Raw genomic sequence first — 20,128 nt, forward strand, 5'->3', positions numbered from 1 at the left:
TATAACAGTTGTGTTTATGGGGATAGACATATCACTGCGCCATGAAATAATTAATGATATGTGTATCCCCTGCACGCGATTTCAGTTTAGATATTTAGACATTCGAGTTGCAAACTCCGCAAACCTCAACCTGGGTATAAACGTCGTTGCGAGTAAGCAGCCAGCACGTTTCGGCAATAATTGGCCATTTTCTTCGATCAGGTAGATCAAGATAGCCAATCTAAAGGCTGAGTTTAGGGGATACACACTGAGATCACTGCGCCATGAAATAATTAATGATATGTGTATCCGCTGTTCGAAGTTTTAGTCAGATATACAATCGAGTCGGTTGGAACTCAACCAAACTCAAGAAATCCTAATCTGCTCCGTTGGGCGCGAATTCATTTCTGGTTTCTCCTACTCTTTACAGCGCTCGTTGGAACCTCGCAACCGAGTCGCCATAATAAAAATAAGACAGTGGCAGTTTAATTTACTTGAAGTCCGTTCCAAACTAACAACGACTGACGATTAAAACTTAGTTAGAACAGTGGAGAAAAATTAAGAGACAGGTGTTGACGAAACAGAACGTCAATTACATGGAAAAAATTCGAAAAACGCTTAAAGTGCATGTATGTTATCGACGGCCTCCAATCGACAAGTACGGTAAATTATACAGGAGTGGAAGCTTTTTAAATATAATTCTTCCCCTTCATGTTGTTTATATGAATTACAGTTTGAAGAAATGGGGAAGAGAAAATGAGTTAGACTTGAATTACAGGCCCTTGAACTAAATTACATTTATTTAAGGAGAAAAAGGAAACCTTAATAAAAGAGAGGAAAAGACTGAATTCAAACAGTAATGTAAGATGCCACAATAGTCCATGCTACACTTCTTAGTACTGAACGAAACAATACTGGTAAAGTGGTCTCTTAAATAGTTTTCTAGATGGTTTAACTGAAAGATTAAGGGCCCATTATGGAATGTCATTCCAGTGATAGCATCCAATGACAGCACCCAGTAATAGTCAGGCAAACTTTCCTTATATTAATTCCGAAAGAACTTGGATTTAGGTGTTGTAAGGATGTACTTCGAGTAGCGTTATTACGTCGTCCAGATGCAACGGTTAGGAGAGGGAGTTGTCCTAAAATAAGTCGCCTTAACCACGTTAACTGTATTGGAAAATTCCCTCACACCACTGATAGGGCCGCACGTGCACAAGTGTCATATCAGCCGGGCTAGGCATGCACAGTATGTCACTGCATTCACTCACGTTTCTTCGCCCATTAATCATCTTCAGTGATTTTCTTACCTCAGTTCAAGAGAGCAAAGAAGATTTAACGGATATAAGCCGCTGTAATGGATCTTCCTCAGTCCAGCGAATCTTAAAAAGTTCGGTACTGGGATCGCCCACGTCACCTTCCTCCTTCCCATTTTTAATCGCTTTCACAAGGGGAAGTCAGTAGGAAGGAAGCGGTATAATTGTTCGTCTGCGATATTTTAAGTCACAATAAGCTCAGTATTAAAACTTCACGGAAAACTTAGTACTGCACGGTTCCCTTTTTTCTGTCTCGGTGCACTTTAAAACAAGTGAGGAACTTAGGGGAAAGTTCTTTGATAAAATGCCAAGTCTTCAATGCTCCGGTAATGCGCTTAGGGATGCAAGATTCTCTTGTTCAAAGTGGACTCAAATCTTAAACATGGGTCAAGCACAACAAACCACCAAACGAATGTTTACTCTCGCTTCACACTCGTTCGAGGTCGCACAACGATCCTTTGGAGCTACAAATATAAATATACCGCAAACCACAAATATGCCTCTAGTACCTTTTTTGAGAGAAAATTCTTAACCAGTCATGCAATTTCAAATTGTATCAGTCGCCGCGTGTGGCCAGGTTTGAGAACTATTTCAGAAGTGAGGAAAAAATGTAACTACTATCAGTGGGGCTGTTATACATTGATCAAGATGTAAAGTGATTTTAACTTCGTTGAAAAGCAACACCAAAAACAAACGCCTTTTCGGTGTGTTGGTTATCGAGTTATTTTTCTAGTCCTTCAGCACAGGACGAATTTTACGACTTTGAGCGCGTTTCCCGCGGGTATTTCCCGAATACAGTATACAAAAGGCATTCCCGTTTTTTCCTCTTCTTTTTGCTGCGATTATCAGAGCGTACGGGCAACAAAAAGAGCGGAAGCCGAGGAAACCCAAACGCACATAAATTTTCTACATTGGAATCCAGCGTTGCGTGTTCGAGCTTATCAGAATGTTTAAGCTCGTCTTGGAAAAACAACGCGGCATAGAGTTAATTATAGACTTATTATAAACGTCCAACACTACAATCCTCAGGGATTTATTGGTCATTGCACAATCAGCAGATAAAATCACACTTCGCTTTATTATTTCAACTAATGGTATTTTAACTTGAAAGTATAAATAGTTATTATTTACAGGCCAACATACCGTCAGGCAAAAAGATAGTAGTGCCACAAAAAATACATGTCTCTATCAAAATAACAAATTGTTTTTCCAAGTCACTCAAGAGTGAAGTTAATATAAACCGGTGATTTACAATACAATCATGCAATTTTCCTCATAATATACAATAAATTAGTCTCACAAGACGAAACAACAAAATTCAGTCAATAAATCCACGCGTTCAAAGGCTTCTGTTGATGGAACAAACTGCTTCCTTTACCGAACCTCGCTTGTACTCCGCACTGTACACAGCCGGCGGTGAACCAAATCAGTTCCGTAGTTAGTCGGTTGCCTACGCGCCAAAAATATGTCACTAGGAAGTTACTCATGTGCGTTCTCCATCGATAATCCTCGGCTACAAGTAAACTCAACCGAAAAAGCTCACAAATGCTTGACAAATGTCTCTTCTACGAGGAGAAAACAAGTCTATAGTTGAGTCTCTTGGTAGGACATCGCGCAACACTTGGCCTAAGAGGGGATCTTTGGAGCCGTACGCACCGACGTAAGCCTTCTCGTAAAGCGTCTTACACACCGCAGCCTCGGTCTCTAGCTTTGCGTATTCCTCTAAGAGACAACGGGTCAAAAAACTTGAGCTTGATTTCCTTCTGTTGTTAGCTCTCCCGGGCATGGTTTTCGCGGTGTCCTCGTGTGTGCTTTGAAGAGAAGAGTTCTGCTCACTCATGCCACTCGCAGCGCAGGGTACTTCTAGACAGAATTCCGAAAATTTGCCGTTTTAAGGACAATCCAAACAATGCCCACGTTTTTTTGACAAGGAATTTCTCTCAGACAATCTGTCAAGAGCATATCATTCGCAATACATCTGTTCCGAGTCACTCCAGACGGAGACGTGACTAGAATCGGGCGCTCTACTGCAATCTGAGAGAGTCCTAGGCGCCACTCCTTTGTCGATCTATATTTAGCACCACCCACCGGAGGTTCTGGAGCACCTAAGTTCTATTGTTGAGCTAGCGGATGTCACACGAAACACGTCATCATTCTATTTCCAGCTATAAGCGTTGATTGCTTGCCCAACTGAAAGGAGTTCCAAATAAACCACACACAATAGAATCTATGGGATCACACTGATGAAATACTCGATGAATGACAATGAAAATCAGTGTTCAGACCTGTTGGAAATGAGTTTCTTCACCGAGGCTACGTCCGATCGGCCCCCTCGAAACACGCAACAATTAACAAATAGTCCAATAGACAAAACACAGACAAGGCAGATAGTATCTTTATTGTAAGGTCATGCGAACTTATATTCTGTTTATTTTTTTCCTCGTGGACTGCAAAATAATCGCCAGCTTTTGGGCTGACCAAAAATTCACGGCAAAACTTGTTAAAGTGGCTTCCAATAAACGAAACTACACGAAAAAGGCTCAGTCAAAATGGATTGGATTCAAGTACGTTTGTAAACTAGTATGTTTTTATAATAAATAATTCAGCTGTGTAATTCATAAAATCAACGGACTGCAAAAGGACACGGGGAACATGTCATGCAACAGTCGGCGGAAATGGACTTCACAAGAGCACATGCTCTTAACATTTGGTTACAACAAAAATAATAATTAGCGAACAGGAATATTATAGAATTTTGTGGAAGGTTCGTCAAACCGAAGAAAACAAACTGAGTGATTCAAGACAAAGGTGGTTTGTACGTCTTTGATTTTACCCTGAGGTGATCCACCTATTATTAATATTTATTGTTTTCTTCGTAAACCGAAAGATAAAAGCGAGCGACTTTACAAAAACAGGATTTGAAATCTAAAGGCACTACTCAAACGTGACAGTTTTGCAAATATCACAACTTCCTTCTAAATTTAGCCGGACTTGAAAAATAAAATGGTTAAAAGGAAAACGTCCAAAATAACATAATGAAATATTATTTCTTACACGAAATCCTGATCTCTAAGAATACATTTTTTCGATCCCCTTTCTACCTGTAACATTCAAGTTTTCCCAAATAGTAAGTCGAGTTTTACTGACAAGTAGTCAGAATTTCTTTGACTGAAATGATAATCAGTTGATTTATTAGTTTTTTTTTTATATATCTGAACGTAAATATTTCAGTCATAAAGGGATTCTGGCGGCATCCACCATAGCATGTGTCTAATGGGATTTGCTCCTGCTGCTAGCCACGTGAAGTTTGCAAATGGTAAAGTGAAAGCCAGAAGAGACGTTTTTCTCCTATCTTTAGAAGTTCCGTACGTGCTGTTGACACCTCTCTTTATCATAGCGCGTTAGTCTCGCGGCGGATTGAGGAACAAAGGACTAAAATTATCCTCCACGACAACCGCAAAACAAAAAGCATCCGAGAAAAACGAGAACAAAACAAGTGGTGTCAACCTTAGGACTTGCCACGTTAACGCTTTCATGTACTTTTGTTTTCGTGCTTTTGCGGCGCTAACATTTTCTCTTCTTAACAAAACAGTTAGCAAGGTTTTCGATTCTTCGAGGTTTACGTTGATAAACATAAGAAGGGACAAAATGTAGTAGAATCGTTCCACGAATTTTGTTAGAAAACACGACCGGTTATCGGTATGACGTCATAACCATACAAAAGTAGCTACTGTGGATAATTATCGTCGAAAAGCAGAAGGCCACCGAGCTTCCACACGAAAACATCCAAACTGCTTTGGTTTTTAATTTTTTATTATGGCTAGCGCAGTTATTGATTACTGCACAAAGTGATACACAAATACCAAATTGACCAAAAAATAAAAATAAGAAATGAAAATAGATCAATTCGTTCACTGATGCAAGCAGAAAAAAACGTTCAAGAATATGCAAAAGCCGAAATAAATACGCCTGCTTCTTTCCACCGACTACACGTTACTAAACAATTATTCCGTGCAAACCGGATGAAAAAACAGATGTCTAAAATCACGTACGCGAAGGAGAACTAAAAAAAGAAACTGAAGACTAAACGATTGAAAAGACTAAACGAAAACTCGGACCTTAGCGAGGAAAACTTCACTACTACGCGGAAAGGGCGTAGCAATAACTAATATCACGTTTGTTTCTTCTTTTCGAGTAAGAAAAATTGTGCGAACCGTGAAAATAGAAATACGAACTTTGGAAAAACAATTCCAAACTTTGCGTGAGAAGCCTGTTGTTTCGCCTGCTCGATTTCACGCAACATGGAAATTAATGTTTAATGACTTAGGTATTTAAATGGAACTTATTCTATTTATATATATTCATAAGGAATTGACGAATGAACAGCGATTGAAATCCACAAATAAACACGACGATTATCTCAACACCACAGATCTCTACTGATTTTTATGCTTCAAAAAAATCTTGCTCAAAGCACTTGTGTTTCAAGCACTTCGAAAACGATTGCTAACTGGTACTATCTGGCATCTTGCTTTTGAGTTACCTCTTTTAACGCCGAAGTTAACGTGACGAAATTATCTGATCACCAGGTCAAGCACATGTCTGAGAGCAAGATTCTAACACGAGAAGTCTTGGAAAAGTTTGCAAGATGGGATGAAGAAAACAGAGTGTTTCGACAGCAGTTCGAGAGCGCATGTCTAAACGTCTTCGGGGCAACCACGTCTACCTTACAAGGCAATTTAGTTTTGGTGGTCGACAACTGCTGTAACAAACACTATCCTTGGAAGGTTGACTGCAGTTTGATGATCGAAGCATTTTTAGGATGATTTTAAAATGACAAGCCTGCAATAACAGCTGAATATTTGACATGCTATTGTTTAACACTAAATACGAGGCAACGAAGCAACTGAACTTGTTATGTCCGTTAATTCTGTGCATATTGACACAACGTTCGCTTGCCAGCGTTAATGCAGCCGTTTTTATTGAATTTTTTCAAGGAAAATACGAGAATGAACACAACTGATGAATCATTCTGATCGGGTTAATTTTTGCATTTGCTGTATACGGACAGCATATAGAACAGACACAAAATCTTTGTGGTATATAATTGGTTAATTTCCTATTTTGCTACCATTTATTGTATAAAACGACTGAAAGGAACTAGGGATGCTACTAGCCTCTAAAACCCAAAGGAAACAAAACTCGTGCTAACCGTGGTACTCAACATTCAATCGACCTTTTTAAAAATAATTTAAAATGTCTCAGGCCAAAGTTGTAACCCCTTAAACGGTAGCGTTTTCATAAGATACTTCCATAACCATTTGAAGACAATCCCATGACCGCAACTCATTTCATAAGGGTGCCCATTTGTTTACCTTGGACTAATTACCAGATAGCGTGCACGCACCAAGCTACATGTAAATAACAAAATAGCTAAATTATATGCCCTGGGATATTTAAGGTCATTTAAGGCAATTTATATGTAAACAGCAACTACTAAATTGAATTGACTATTTATAATTATATTTTTTAAAAAATACGTTCTAACTAATGAAGAACAAGTTTTTTCCTCGAAATAAAAATGTGTAAAGAAAGAGTCATTAAATTACGAAAGGAAGACGGCGGTAGTAAGTTTGCAACGTTCCGAATCGTGTAGCTGAGCAAATTCGAATGATAGTTCCGTTTTCGTGGTATATTTATTTCTCTAAATCTGTACAATATATACAATCATCTCGTCACTATGCTTTAGGAGAACACAGTTTGAAAAATGAAATCACAACGATGTCCAGAAAATACGTGTTCATGTTTTTGAAGTATAAATATTTCTCTCCTTAATTACATTTGTATTTTTCCAAACTGTTTCTCGCCAGCCACCCAAGTCCCTAACACATGCAATATCATACAAAATGTATTACTTGTGAAAAAAAAATGTTTAACTTGCCAATTGCTAGAAAGAAGAAAATCTTCTCAGTACAGAAAGAACAAAGTTATATATGCTCATTTATCATTTTGGGTTTTGTTCAGTCATAATATATACGTGCTCGCACCGATTCTCTTTCAGAGACATTTCGCATTCGTCAAGTCCCCTTTTTAGGGAGAAACCCTGGGAGATTTCACCATTGAAAGAGTCTTGGTCCAGTTTTAGAGTTTTGACGTGATTGTCACAGATCGAGTTGATCATAGCTTACTAAATATATGGTGTAGTATGTCACAACCTCACCCCACCACCCAGCAAATGTCCTCAGGAAACATTCAATGTCCCATAAAGCACACAGCTTGATGGATGGAGTGGGAAAGACACGTGGTGCATCCCTCAGTAAAAATTGATTTGTCGGGCATCGGTTGGAGTCATCTCCAGCGGACAATATGGACACTTCACTCTAGTGAAAGAAAATAATCAACTTTTAAGTCTTAGGACGAAAACCTTTGATCTAGAACAATTTGTTTCTGAAGAATTGTAGAAAGTTGTGGTTTTGAATATGGGACCTTTGGAACTCTTCAAAGTAAACATCTTGTGGTGAGATGAGATATTCGGATGTGTCGAAAACGAAGACCCAAAAACGAAGACCGAAGACCTAAGACCCTGCGGTCTAAAACGAAGACCCACCGGTCTAAAACGAAGACCCACCGGTCTAAAACGAAGACCCACTGGCGTGTGACGATTTTAGTATAATTTGTCGTCACCAATATTCTGTTTTTCAAATGCATATGGTGACGACAAATTATACTAAAATCGTCACTAAAACGTATATTTCTATACTGTTGGAATTTCATTGCGTTACGCAATTTGACACGTTGTACCGACTGAGATAAAGCAACTGTCAAGTTTGCCGCGCGCTCAGATGACATTTTAATTTATGCGCTACAAAAACGAAAGCAATTTAGCCTAGTGTATCGTCTTTCCTGAAGAAAAAAAAAAGGTCTGAGATCGGTGGGTCTTCGTTTTAGACAAGTGGGTCTTCGTTTTAGACCAGTGGGTCTTCGTTTTAGACCAGTGGGTCTTCGTTTTAGACCACAGGGTCTTAGGTCTTCGGTCTTCGCTTTTGGGTCTTCGTTTTCGACACATCCGAGATATATCCAGTGTCACATCAAACAAAATTAACAAACAATTAGTCCTTCGTCAATGCAAGATTACAAGTGCCTTTCCAAAATTTCTATGGTGGTTAAATTTTCTTTTATAACTTGTCTTTGTTCACGAAGCACTGCTAAAGCAAGCCGTAAATTATCAACTTGCCTTCAAGTTGATAACTAAGGAGGCAACAAGCTACTCAAACATGGCTTACTTTGATTACATGCTGTAAACAGATTTAGTGACCCCTCATGTCACACTATTACGACTGTGGGTCGTAAATAACTTACTTGTTTCCATTTGTGAGTTTATTGAGAGCATCCCTGGAGATTACATGACCACACGACAGTCTAACTGGAGGGTTAGTATCTGTACACTGCTGTCGTAAAATCGGACAAGCAAACAGTGAATGGTAGCGATACTGGGGAGCAAGATCCACTTCAACCTGAAAATGTACAATAAAAATAAAATAAGCAACATCACCATGTCATGGACAGGTCCTCTTGGGTCTCTAAAATTATTCTTCCCTTGTTCATATTTCCCTGCTTGAAACTTTGTTAACTAAAATGTGTTGGATTAATTCAAAGAGAGGTCCTTCACTAGGCAAACTTAAAGCTTTCACTTACTGGGAGTTCATCTTTAGATGTCCACACGCCCGTGACCTGTCGCTGCTGCATAACTTGTCTGATCTGAAGGAGTGACGGTAGAGCAACACAGCCAGCTGTGATACACACCTGCAGAGGACTCTCTAATGACAGACCTAACAGTGCACAGGCATCCCTAGCAAATATATCACAGATGTCGAGCCAGTGAACAGGATCCAGTAATGAAGCATATGGAGACTTTTCAATACCCGTGCGACTGTACAGGAGGCATGCCATCAATTGTTGTACTTCTGTGGATCAGATAAGTTCTGTTAAGTTCAGCCTACTTGGTCCTAAAGTAATTTTCATCTGAATGAAACCCTTTCATGTGCTGTTTATTATGGAGGTGCAAGGTGGTTCTAACTTTAAGTTTCAATATTTTGCAAAGTTAAATTTGATTTCTCTTTTTTCAATTCAAACTCAACTTGGCATTCATGTGAGAGAAGGCTTAGACGAAGATAATCCTATCGCTTTTGGCTCAGACACAGCATTCGCCCACTCCCAACACATAGCAGAACTTAACCTGCACTGACATATAGGTGTATGAACATTTGTTATTAATGTTCTTAAAAGCTATTATTATATAAACACCAATGAAATAACAGGTGAGCTTTTGCACAAAAACATGATATCTTCACAAAAGAAAATAACATGTTATCTTCACAAGTGAAAAGATCACTGTTGCTATGGTTACATAATAAATCACACCTTTCTCATTGAAAGTTAAATGGTTTGGTATTTCATTGGTGTTTCTGTAATAAATAGAACATAACATGGTCACTTGGTGGTACAAAATTTCTCTTCTTGTGTTGAAAAATATTTGAACATTCGTTTGCTGTGCTCAATTGTGAAATATTTTTCAACACTTGAAGAGGAATTTAGTATCTCTGCCCAGCCGTGTACATGTAGTATCCTCTATTTATCATCACAAAACATCAAGTTTCTCTTACCTTTAGTGTGGTCAGAAGCAAATCTTGCAAACCGTTTTGAATACTCAAGAGCTTCCTTGTGCCGCCCCTCTTTAAGAAGGTCAAGATATTTTAATTTGTGAAGTCTGAATTCTAGGGAGCTTCCTTTCACTTTGAGTTCCATGTGTCGTGCCTGTGCCCATCTGAAACATAACAAGACAAACCACATAATTTAGCCTGTCTGCATTTATTACAGGAATGGATTAAATTATTACTCAGCTGCCAAGTTCATTGCAACTGAGTATCAGTACAGTCAAACCCCTACGAAACAACCGCCTATCAAATGGCCAGCCCCCTTTAAGCAGCCACAATCCATTTCCCCAAGGATGGCCGCTTAACAAGGGTTGGACTGTGCATGTAAGCTTGAGTATGGCGAGAAAGTAAATGAGCCATCTTATTGACACATACAGGACAGACATCTGCTACCCCAAACACTGGTACAGGTTACTTTGTAAATTCAGTAACACGCATTTATCAAGAGTGATAGTTACATGTACATGTACTGATCAAAACACATGCAAGGTAAAGATGCTTCAAAATATTGTACAAGCCACCTTATGATCATCATCATGTCAGCTGTTTACTATAGACAATTCTTAATCAGGAAGTAATTTAATGTACTCACTCCAGAGCTGGGTCTAAGTTCCTCTCTCTACAAGCCTCCAGAATTCTGTTTAGTTCTGTGAAAGGTTCTTTCCGTGTATCATCTATCTGTAGATTACCCTCCTGATGACAACAAAAGACAACAAAAATAAACAATGTACCACAAAAAATATTACCAATAATTTACAATTTGACACCATCTGTAAATTAATTAATTTAACATTGCCAAATTTATGCTGAGTTTCAAATTAATTACTGAGTATTGACTATTAAGATTCTGGTCCTTCATCAAACACAGCAGAAGGGACAGTATGGGTGTTGGGTCATTGAAGAAAGATGGCACAACAATATCTCATCCCAGAGATAAAGCTAATATCCTAAACATGCAGTTCCAGTCAGTGTTCACACGTGACAATCCAGACGCACAAGACATACCGATGATGTCATCACCGTTTGCCACCATAGACGACATCTAAATAACTAGGACAGGAATCAAGCAGATGTTAGACCAGCTTAAAATCCATAAGGCACCCGGACCGGATGGTATAACACCTCGAGTGATGAAGGAGCTCTCAGAACCTGTAGCCTCCATTCTTACTATCATATTTAAGAAGTCGTATGAAAGTCGAGAAATCCCAGACGACTGGAAATGTGCCAACATCACACCTATCTATAAGAAGGGCTCTAAATATGATGCAAGTAACTACAGGCCTATCTCCCTCGCGTGTATATCAAGCAAATTGATGGAGCATATCATAGCAAGCTCAATCATGCGGCACGCCGATAACCACAACATCCTGTACCCCCTACAACATGGCTTCAGGGATAGAAGATCGTGTGAAACACAGCTTTTGGGATTCGTAAACGGCCTAGTTAACACTATGCATGCTGGATCACAGACGGATATCCTGGTGATGGACTTTAGTAAGGCATTTGACAAAGTCAGCCATCCTCATCTTGTTACCAAGCTGAAGTATTATGGAATTGGCGGTAGGACAAACAGATGGGTCCAATCCTTGCTAAGTGGCAGAACACAGAGAGTTGTCCTTGAAGGAGAATTTTCAGACGACGCCGAAGTACTTTCTGGTGTACCACAAGGTTCTGTCTTGGGTCCATGCTTATTCCTTTTTTATATAAATGACCTACCTGAATCCCTTGCCTCTAACATTAGGCTATTTGCTGATGACACCATTGTGTACCTGACCATCCACTCAGACAGTGACACCCAAGTACTCCAAAGAGACCTAGACAAATTAGCCGAATGGGAAACCCTATGGAAAATGGAGTTCCATCCAGACAAGTGTGAAGTACTTAGAGTAGGGCGCAAGCGTGCTATGGTACAAAATGACTATATTCTTCATGGTAAGACATTAGCAATGGCTGACTCAGCCAAATACCTCGGAGTTACTATAGCATCAGACCTGAGATGGAACAAACACATCGACACCAGCTCAAGTAAAGCTAATAGAACTCTTGGATTCCTGAAAAGGAATCTAAAGATTAACTCTACTGCACTCAAGTCCACTGCCTATAAAACATTGATCCGACCTACCCTCGAGTATGCCTGCACCGTTTGGGATCCTTACACACAGGGAAACATCTATAAGCTCGAGATGGTGCAGCGTTGGGCAGCAAGATTTGTTCTTGGCAGATACAACAACACATCCAGCGTAGGGGACATGCTATATGAGCTTGGCTGGACTTCCCTCCAAACTAGGAGACAGACACTTAGACTCTGCATGATGTATAAAATTCATAAATGCTTGATAGCCATGGATGCACAAGAGTTCATGACTCCACTTCAAAGGAGATCACGGCACGTAAATTCAGATGCGTACAAAATTCCCCGCTCAAAGACAGACTACCACATGTACTCATTTTTCCCAAGAACGAACAGCCTGGCCAATGAAACAGTAAATGCACCGAACTTGACGGCCTTCAAGAAAAGCCTGCCGCCTGACCAAGGCCAAACCAAACGATGTTGACTTTGACTTTATTATTATTATTATTATTATTATTATTATTATTATTATTATTATTATCGTTATTGCTATTATTATTATTACTTAGTTTTTATTACAGCATTTTAGCCTTATTTTAATTTGTAGTTTTTTATTTATACGCTCACTAGAATCTTCAGAATTGAAGGAGGTGAGTCGCCCAGGAAGAAGAAGAAGATTATTCAATCACTTTGACCAGGTTCAATGCATTCACCTCTTGTGTCTTGTACTGTGGTAAGTAGAGAGACTCAGGCAGTTGCATTTGCAAACTTTACAGTATGTACATGTAATAAGTTCTTGAAGCAGAAAAATAGACCATGGTATTCAACTGACTGCAGAAAATAATGTTAGATTAGAAACCGTAAATTTTTGTCTAACCTTTATTAACTGCTCAGCAATTTCTAATCTCCCTTGTCGTAAGAGGTGTTCACATAAGACCTCATTTAACAAAGATGCATTTTCACCATCAAACACTCCTGGCTGGCTACATGTTGTGTTGTCTATGACAAAATTCTGCAAAGGAAGAAGGAGATTCTTAAACATATGTGATCACTCCTTGAGCAAAAAAGAAAACAATGACATCATGACCATAGTTTCACTTGGTCAAAAATTTGCTAGTCCATCCAAAGAATAGCCTGAAAACGCAGACGTATTTCCGGCTGTCACTTGGTTCCACTGAAAATTAACGTCTGCAAACCCAAGCCAGAAAACGATTTCTGTGACGTAGGAATTCTAAGCCAGAGTTTAGCTCAAATAACCCCAGAACTACTGCACGAGGTATTCACTGAGAGGAGCACTCGAGTTACATTCTATCATGGAATCTGATAAGCCAAGGAGAAACAAAAGTCATTACGTCACAGAAATTGTTTCCTGGCTCGGGTTCGCAGACGTTATTCTTCAGCGGAACCAAGTGACAGCTGGAAATACGTCTGCGTTCGCAGGCTACCCAAAGAATCCATTAGAAGAAAGAACTACAGTGTATATTTCAACTGAACAGAGAATTTTCATCAACTAGCAGTTTCCCAACCATGCAGCAGTCAGCTGCATGGCTATCCTCAGTTGTATTTTTACCAACAAACGTACCCAATGACAAAAATGGAGAATTCTGACGAATTTTGACACAATTTCTGTAACCAGTGATAATGTCAATAATTTACCAGTTCTTCACATGGTTTCCCCTTTTTTCTCCAAATTATTAAGAGAAACCCATCTCACAGATTCTTTAAATAGGTAACTCTTATACTCACACTGGTTGCAGTTTCTCATGAACTTTCAAAGGAATAGCCATTTTCAAATTGTTGTTTGCCTCTATGTGAAAATGAGCCTTCACGTGAAACCAATCTTGTGAAAAAATGTTTCACCTACAATTTACCCTGTAGACTACGAGTAGTCCCTCTTTTGCTTAGTCTGTCGAGCAAGACGCAAAAGAAAACCACGAGAAAAAATGTTCTTCTTGCGCCCAGGATCTTGCATGGCCATTTTTTCTCACAGTTTTCTTTTGCATCTTGCTTGATGGACAAAGAGAAAGAAGCACCACTCGAAGCCTGTTTACCCTGAAGCCATGCAAGTCACACTCATTTTTGTATGGAAAGCTCTGCATAAGGACTCATTTTAATTTAAACAGAGGCAAACGGTAACTCAGAAATGGCATATTGACCTGATTCATAACAAAAATATTGTCTGCTATTATTAAACTTTGCAGACATGTAAATGTTCCTCATTGCTTACTCTGTCAATAGCTTTTCCAATCTTTGAGATCCCTCCATGCAGTTCTTTGTGCTCTGTAGCTAATTTTGAGACTGTATCTTTCACTTTCCTAGATGACTGGTTCAGGAGATGTAATTGTAAAGGTGATACTTCATCATCTTTACTTGCTGTGAACACAAATGATACTTTTGTAAGATTTAGGTCAATTTGGTCCTGGCACTTCATTAGTTGTTTACAATACATATTTTACATGTATACTGTCTACATATATATGTGAAAAGAATCAAGTGATCGTCCATTACTTAAACATTACCCAACCTAACAGTGACCTTGCCCACACTCATCTGTTATTGATGAGTTTAATAATCAAAGGTTTGGAATTCAGTCATTGCATTTTAAACTCAAATTCTTTTTATATTCTTATGCCCTATAAAATTTCATTCAAAGCTATTGAATTTGTCAACTCTTCAGAGAATTTCATTTGATTTATAATGTATTTGATTTACAACTACGTCAGAAGAGCAATGTGTAGTAAAATATGTCGATCAGTGGAGAAGTGTCTTTAGATGTAGTCAAGAAAATCCATTGTCTAAAGACAGAAAATGAAAGATTCAATGGACCATTTTGGTTTCTTTGTCATGGAAAAAAAAGTTCTTCTTTGAACTTAAGAAATAAAATCTGCATGTAAATCTTATACAGTTTGAAAACATGCTGTTCTGTTGTTTTTGTATTCACAAGTGAAGGGTAATTGTGACTTCTTTTGCAGGAAAAAAGAAAGGCAACATGACAAACATTCCAGAAAATAATTATTCCTGTTTAAACAGCATCAATATTTGACCAACATTCCTTCCACAAAAGTTGAATGAATGTTGCACAAATGTTGGAAGCAAAAAGAAAGTTGTGCAGAGGCCATTGGAAATGGTTCCAACATAGTGCCGACACTCTGAGAAAATTGTTGTGAGCAAGTGTTTGTTGTACAATATTGCTCAACCTACTGTTCAAACAGCCTTAACGCCATTCAACATTTTCGAAAACAATGTAAATCTTGAACTGATGTTGAACGAAAGTTTAAACCAGCTTAAATTTGACATTTCAATCACAGCTTACTTTGCAAAAGGAGACCATCTACAGCGTATAAAAATCATAAAATCATATAAATTAATTAAGTCTTAATTGACTTATCTACTTTCTGCTGTTTACTGACTACCGGGTAAATCTATTTTTTTTTCTCACATTTTATTGACTAAATGGATTTCTTTGGCTGTTTACCGACTAGAGCTGTACCCCGTTGACAATATCATAAAACTATAATCAAAACGTCGTACCAGCTTATCAAAAACATCAAAAATGTAACGTTATCTATCTTCCATCAATTTATTTACTGCAACTATAAGAGAACAAAGTTTCCATTTTACCTTTTGATAGCTCATCTTGAATATTAGAGATCTGGTTGATCAATTCTGTCAAAGAAGAGTCCGTATGTTCCTTTATACTGCTGTATTTCTTCGATAGTCTTTCTTCTTCTCTTTCCACGCTCAAGCAAGCGTCCATGTTGTTTGTCAAACGGCAACGTAACCGCGCCAAGTATTTGCACCTGCAATGCCTCACGGACCTACGTCATTCCTAAACGACTCGCCGCCATATTGTTTTTGGATTTATCGTGAATGAAAATTTACGCTTGCTTTTATTGACGAACTTGAGTAGAAATCTTCCCTAAGAAGTTCACCAACAATGGGGTGCGATGGTGGCACGATTCCAAAGCGGGACGAACTTGTTCGAATGAAGAAAAAGCCCGAACAAGTTGAGAAGAACTACGAATTGAACGCAAAGTGGTTCCACTGTGCTTTGAGTGAAGCCGAGTTACAGAGCCCAATTGTATGCTGTGAGCTTGGAAACTTGTACAACAAAGAAGCAGTGCTAGAATACCTGCTGGACAAATCCTCTGTCACATCGGATGTCGCCAGCCACATCAGGAGCCTGAAAGATGTAAAGGAGCTAAAACTGACCAACAACCCAGCCTTCGAAAAGAAGTCTTCGGAACAAGCCGATAGCTACTTAGATTTTCAGGCGTCTCGATTCATCTGCCCTGTTGTCGGCATTGAGATGAACGGCAGATATAAGTTTTGCTTTCTCTGGAAGTGCGGCTGTGTGTTTTCTGAGCGAGCGCTGAAGGAAGTTCCGTCGACTGTTTGCAACAAATGTGGCAAACCCTTCTCCGACGAAGACATTGTTATCATAAACGGCAGCGAAGAGGAACTGGTCAGCATGAGGGCAAAGATGGAAGGAAGACGGCAGAAAACGAAGCTGGAGAAGAAAGCTAAGAAGACAAAGATCTCTGAGACTTCAACTTCGACAAATGGGGAATCTTCAGGGAGTAGTCTTAATGGTGCAAATTGTGAAGATGGCCCTGAAAAACCAGCAAAACGAGCGAAAACAGAGCACATGCCCTCCTCTAGTGGATCTAAATCTAGTGACGTGATGGTATCAGGGGCAAAGATCAACGGAGCAGCTTTATCAAAGGGAAAGCTTCCAGAACTATCAAAACACAAGACTGTGGCAGAAGACCCCAAAGCAAGCAAAGTTTTCAAATCACTTTTCTCATCAAGCCGAAAGGACAGACCTAAACATCTTCAGTCAAACTGGGTGACATACCATTCTTATCATATATAGACCAGTAAGTATTACTCTCATGTCCAGATGTGTGCCAAATGATGCAAGGGGCACTTTCGATTCAACCAAAAATTCCAGCTCTGAAACCAGCAAATGGTATGGAAGTTTCCTTAGAAAGTTTGCTGGGGAAATCTAGAATATGAGGAATTTGAGGAATTAGAATCATTCAACTAAAAATTTCAGAAAATCTGAAAGGAGTCTTGGCAGGAAACTTTTAAAAGTTTGGCAAGGCTGACCTCTCTTCCAGAAATTCTGGAAAAAGGTGGGTGCTTTCCATTATGCCAAATATTTCAAAAATTTCAGTCAGAAGTCAAATGGAAAAACCTGTTTCAGTTCCTTCTGATTGGAATATTCAGGATTACCTTTGGAGGTGGTCCACTTATTCCAGTCAGAATATTCTGACCAAAATTGCCGTTCCATTTTGACAACCCATTTCATTGCCATACTTCTCTTTACTTATGTAGGAAATTCGGAAAAGGAATAAAAAATGGAAAGAGCCATTCCATTTGGTTGGCCTAGTATTATCAGAGAATGCCATTCCATATTGCCTTGGTTATTCCTACTGGTCTCTTACTGGTTGGTTTGGCATAATGGAAAACACCCACGGTTTTACTCACTGCTGAAAATTTCTGGAAATTCAAACCGGAAATTTTGGTCCAATGGAAAGTACCAAGAATCTCCTGTTGCCTTGGCAACTGTTGAGTATAGTGGATCCTTTACTTTGTTATACTTTCTTAAGGGGACACAAACTTATGCCCTGCTCATACAATTCTTTGTATCTGTTACCTCTTTCAATGAAAAAGTGGAAGTTCTACTGAAGTAACTAATAGAGCAAAAGTGAGAGGTTGATTGTTGTATTTTCCCAACCAAAAGGTTACAAGGTAATGATTTCTGTTTGAGCACCAAAGATATATTGTGTCATGGTTTTGTTTATGGTATGAACAACTAAGTCTGTTCTCAGATCAATCATGAGCAGGCCTGTCAAATCCCACAGTCCCATCAGGTTTTGACCAACATCCCCTCTTGCTATATTTTGTGAATCTTCTGATTCCCATAGAGATCCCTCAGATCTCTAGATTTTGAGGTAGTAGAGTAGGCTGGACTGAGTGTAAGATAGTCTGAATGTAAGATAGTCTGCGAGTCACATCTGCGAGCAGCAAAAAGCGAAGCAATCCTTGCGCTTACGGCTATGCCGCTTGCACTTGTATTCCAATGTGAGCCTGCTTGCAAGCTAAGTGTAAGAGTGTTTCTGTCTATTTGGATGAGATGCTAGTACAACCCATAGGGATTTTCCAGCTTGCCCTTTATGCTGAAGGCCTTTCTCTTTACTTCACGTGCCAACTGAAAAATCCAGCAGAGGAAATCCACTTGCACTTGGATTATCACTCAGAACTTTCTTCGCAATGCCAATTTTCTTGAGTCCCATTTTCAGTGAGAGTATTGTTTTCAATTAGACCTCAAGTAGTCCCTCTTTAGAGTGCAAAGTGTTCTAAGGTGCATCAACATTCAAAGTACCTGTACTATTTTCCTTTGTTTATTTATATTATAACATCAGCTCTCCTGAAAAAAATCCCTAACTGTCACTTGTTTCAGACTGACTGTATTTACTATTACTAACTTTGTATATTTGTTGTATTAGTATCACTGATAAATAAATCTGTATCACTGATGAATAAATAAATTTGAATTTGGTTAGAGTTGTACTTTTGTAGGCCTCCTTTACTTTATTGTATTGAAGCATTTCTTGGCAACTAAAATCATGAAGGCTCGCCAAAGGGGTGGAACCACTTTAATAGGCCTTTTCTTCATTTTAAGAACAATTACACAACGTCTAGGTCAGGGGTGGACAAATGGCAGTGTCCACCCCAACCTCGTCCTATTGTTTGTTTGCACTAAAGCGGAATGTAAGAAAGATCCTGACAATCTCATCTTAGGGCTAAACTTTTTTCCTACACCAAATTTAGTTTTCTATAAATCCATACTTAGTGGTTGAAATAAGATGGTCCTGTACATTTTACAGAGCCGTTGCTGACAACGAAATGTTTCTTTAAACCAGATGAGTGTTGATAAGAGTAACAAAAGGCGTTCTATTTGATTAGCAACGAAATGCTGGCGTTTTTTCGTAGGTATGATTTTGTGTGAAGTATATATGAAATAATTCCTATTTGAACTGCGGTTGTAGATGAAAGTGAAGAATGATCATCGCAGTGAATTTTCCAATTTAAGCAATTGGAAAGAAGAAGCCTGAAAAAATCAGGGCTTCAACGGGATTCGAACCCGTGACCTCCGCGATACCGGTGCGATGCTCTACCAACTGAGCTATGAAGCCACACATTGGGAGCGAGGTCAATTCAGTTGAGTTCATATCTTCCCGTGAGGAGTGAAATGATGTGAAGTATACATGAAATAATTCATATTTGAACTGCGGTTGTAGATGAAAGTAAAGAATGATCATCGCAGTGAATTTTCCAATTTAAGCAATTGGAAAGAAGAAGCCTGAAAAAATCAGGGCTTCAACGGGATTTTCCGTCAACTCAAGATCGTATCTGGACCATGGAGTTATAGTTAAAAATGCTAACCAAGCTTTGTCCCGAAAGTTGTTGCTGTTGACCACCACTGGCAAGGTTGAAAATACTCCCAGAGAAGTAGTCGGTATGCCCAGACACGTTCGGTTATTTCGACGCTTTTGGAAGTAAATTCGGCCGGGATTGGTCGTGCAAGGAACTTAAAATTACTAAAGTACGGCCACAGTTGCCGTTTTAGGGTAGTGGTACCGCATCATGACTGAGACAAGTTAGTGTGCATGGTAAAAAAAAGTCACACACGAACCCAGAATGAACTTTGGTGGTCCACGCCCTATTTCTCTGACCAGAAGCATATCACCTTAGGTGATATGCTTCTGCCTTGACCTATCGTTTGGTTTGATCTCGCGTGCATAGTGATACTAGTACAAACAGAATCTCAACGTGAACTGAATTTATAGATATCTTTTAATGTCTATTTATCTATACAATATTTATTATTTTGTATGGATCCTGTAGGTTTTTTTTGTTACTATTTTCTATGCAATTTCATATACACAACACAAGTTGAGCTCTAACTATTTCATTGATTTCATCATTTCAATTATTCCTTTCTTTTTCCTATTTAATAATAAGGTAATCTATCTTGT

The 20,128-nt window shown here is 38.9% G+C and overlaps 3 protein-coding genes across 4 annotated transcripts in view; 1 reads left to right on the forward strand and 2 right to left on the reverse strand.

Moving 5' to 3' along the window:
* The window catches only part of LOC145478569 (serine protease HTRA2, mitochondrial-like), an 8,447-nt gene extending 8,014 nt beyond the window's left edge, over positions 1-433 (reverse strand). For both annotated transcript variants that reach the window (XM_081456640.1, XM_081456639.1), the window contains exon 1: positions 1-433. This exon is cut by the window's left edge and continues 1,988 nt beyond it. The gene's annotated coding sequence lies outside the window, so the exon portion shown is untranslated.
* A 1,921-nt stretch (positions 434-2,354) lies between these two features.
* LOC145478570 (E3 ubiquitin-protein ligase RMND5A-like) lies at positions 2,355-15,928 on the reverse strand. The gene is made up of 8 exons (XM_081456641.1): positions 15,702-15,928; positions 14,308-14,453; positions 12,958-13,092; positions 10,602-10,702; positions 9,959-10,119; positions 8,991-9,259; positions 8,655-8,809; positions 2,355-7,675 (listed from the first exon to the last, which is right to left on the reverse strand). Exons 1-8 carry the CDS (start codon positions 15,835-15,837, stop codon positions 7,609-7,611), a joined length of 1,170 nt encoding a protein of 389 aa, XP_081312767.1. The 5' UTR covers positions 15,838-15,928; the 3' UTR covers positions 2,355-7,608.
* Positions 15,929-16,017: 89 nt separating this feature from the next.
* Positions 16,018-20,109, forward strand: LOC145478571 (replication termination factor 2-like). The gene has a single exon (XM_081456642.1). The coding sequence runs from the start codon at positions 16,018-16,020 to the stop codon at positions 16,954-16,956; it is 939 nt and encodes a 312-aa protein (XP_081312768.1). The 3' UTR covers positions 16,957-20,109.
* The last annotated feature ends 19 nt before the right edge of the window (positions 20,110-20,128 follow it).

Source organism: Orbicella franksi, chromosome 2 (assembly GCF_964199315.1).
Source record: "Orbicella franksi chromosome 2, jaOrbFran1.1, whole genome shotgun sequence".
NCBI lineage: Eukaryota > Metazoa > Cnidaria > Anthozoa > Scleractinia > Merulinidae > Orbicella > Orbicella franksi.

Excerpts from the sequence above, each read along its gene's own strand:
- LOC145478570 (XM_081456641.1), bottom strand. The coding sequence starts at position 15,837 with ATGGACGCTTGCTTGAGCGTGGAAAGAGAAGAAGAAAGACTATCGAAG. Across the intron at positions 10,120-10,601 it reads AACTTAGACCCAGCTCTGGA|ATGGGCACAGGCACGACACA; the intron begins GTGAGTACATTA and ends GTTATGTTTCAG. Across the intron at positions 9,260-9,958 it reads TGCTTCTGACCACACTAAAG|AAGTACAACAATTGATGGCA; the intron begins GTAAGAGAAACT and ends TCTGATCCACAG.
- LOC145478571 (XM_081456642.1), top strand. The coding sequence starts at position 16,018 with ATGGGGTGCGATGGTGGCACGATTCCAAAGCGGGACGAACTTGTTCGA.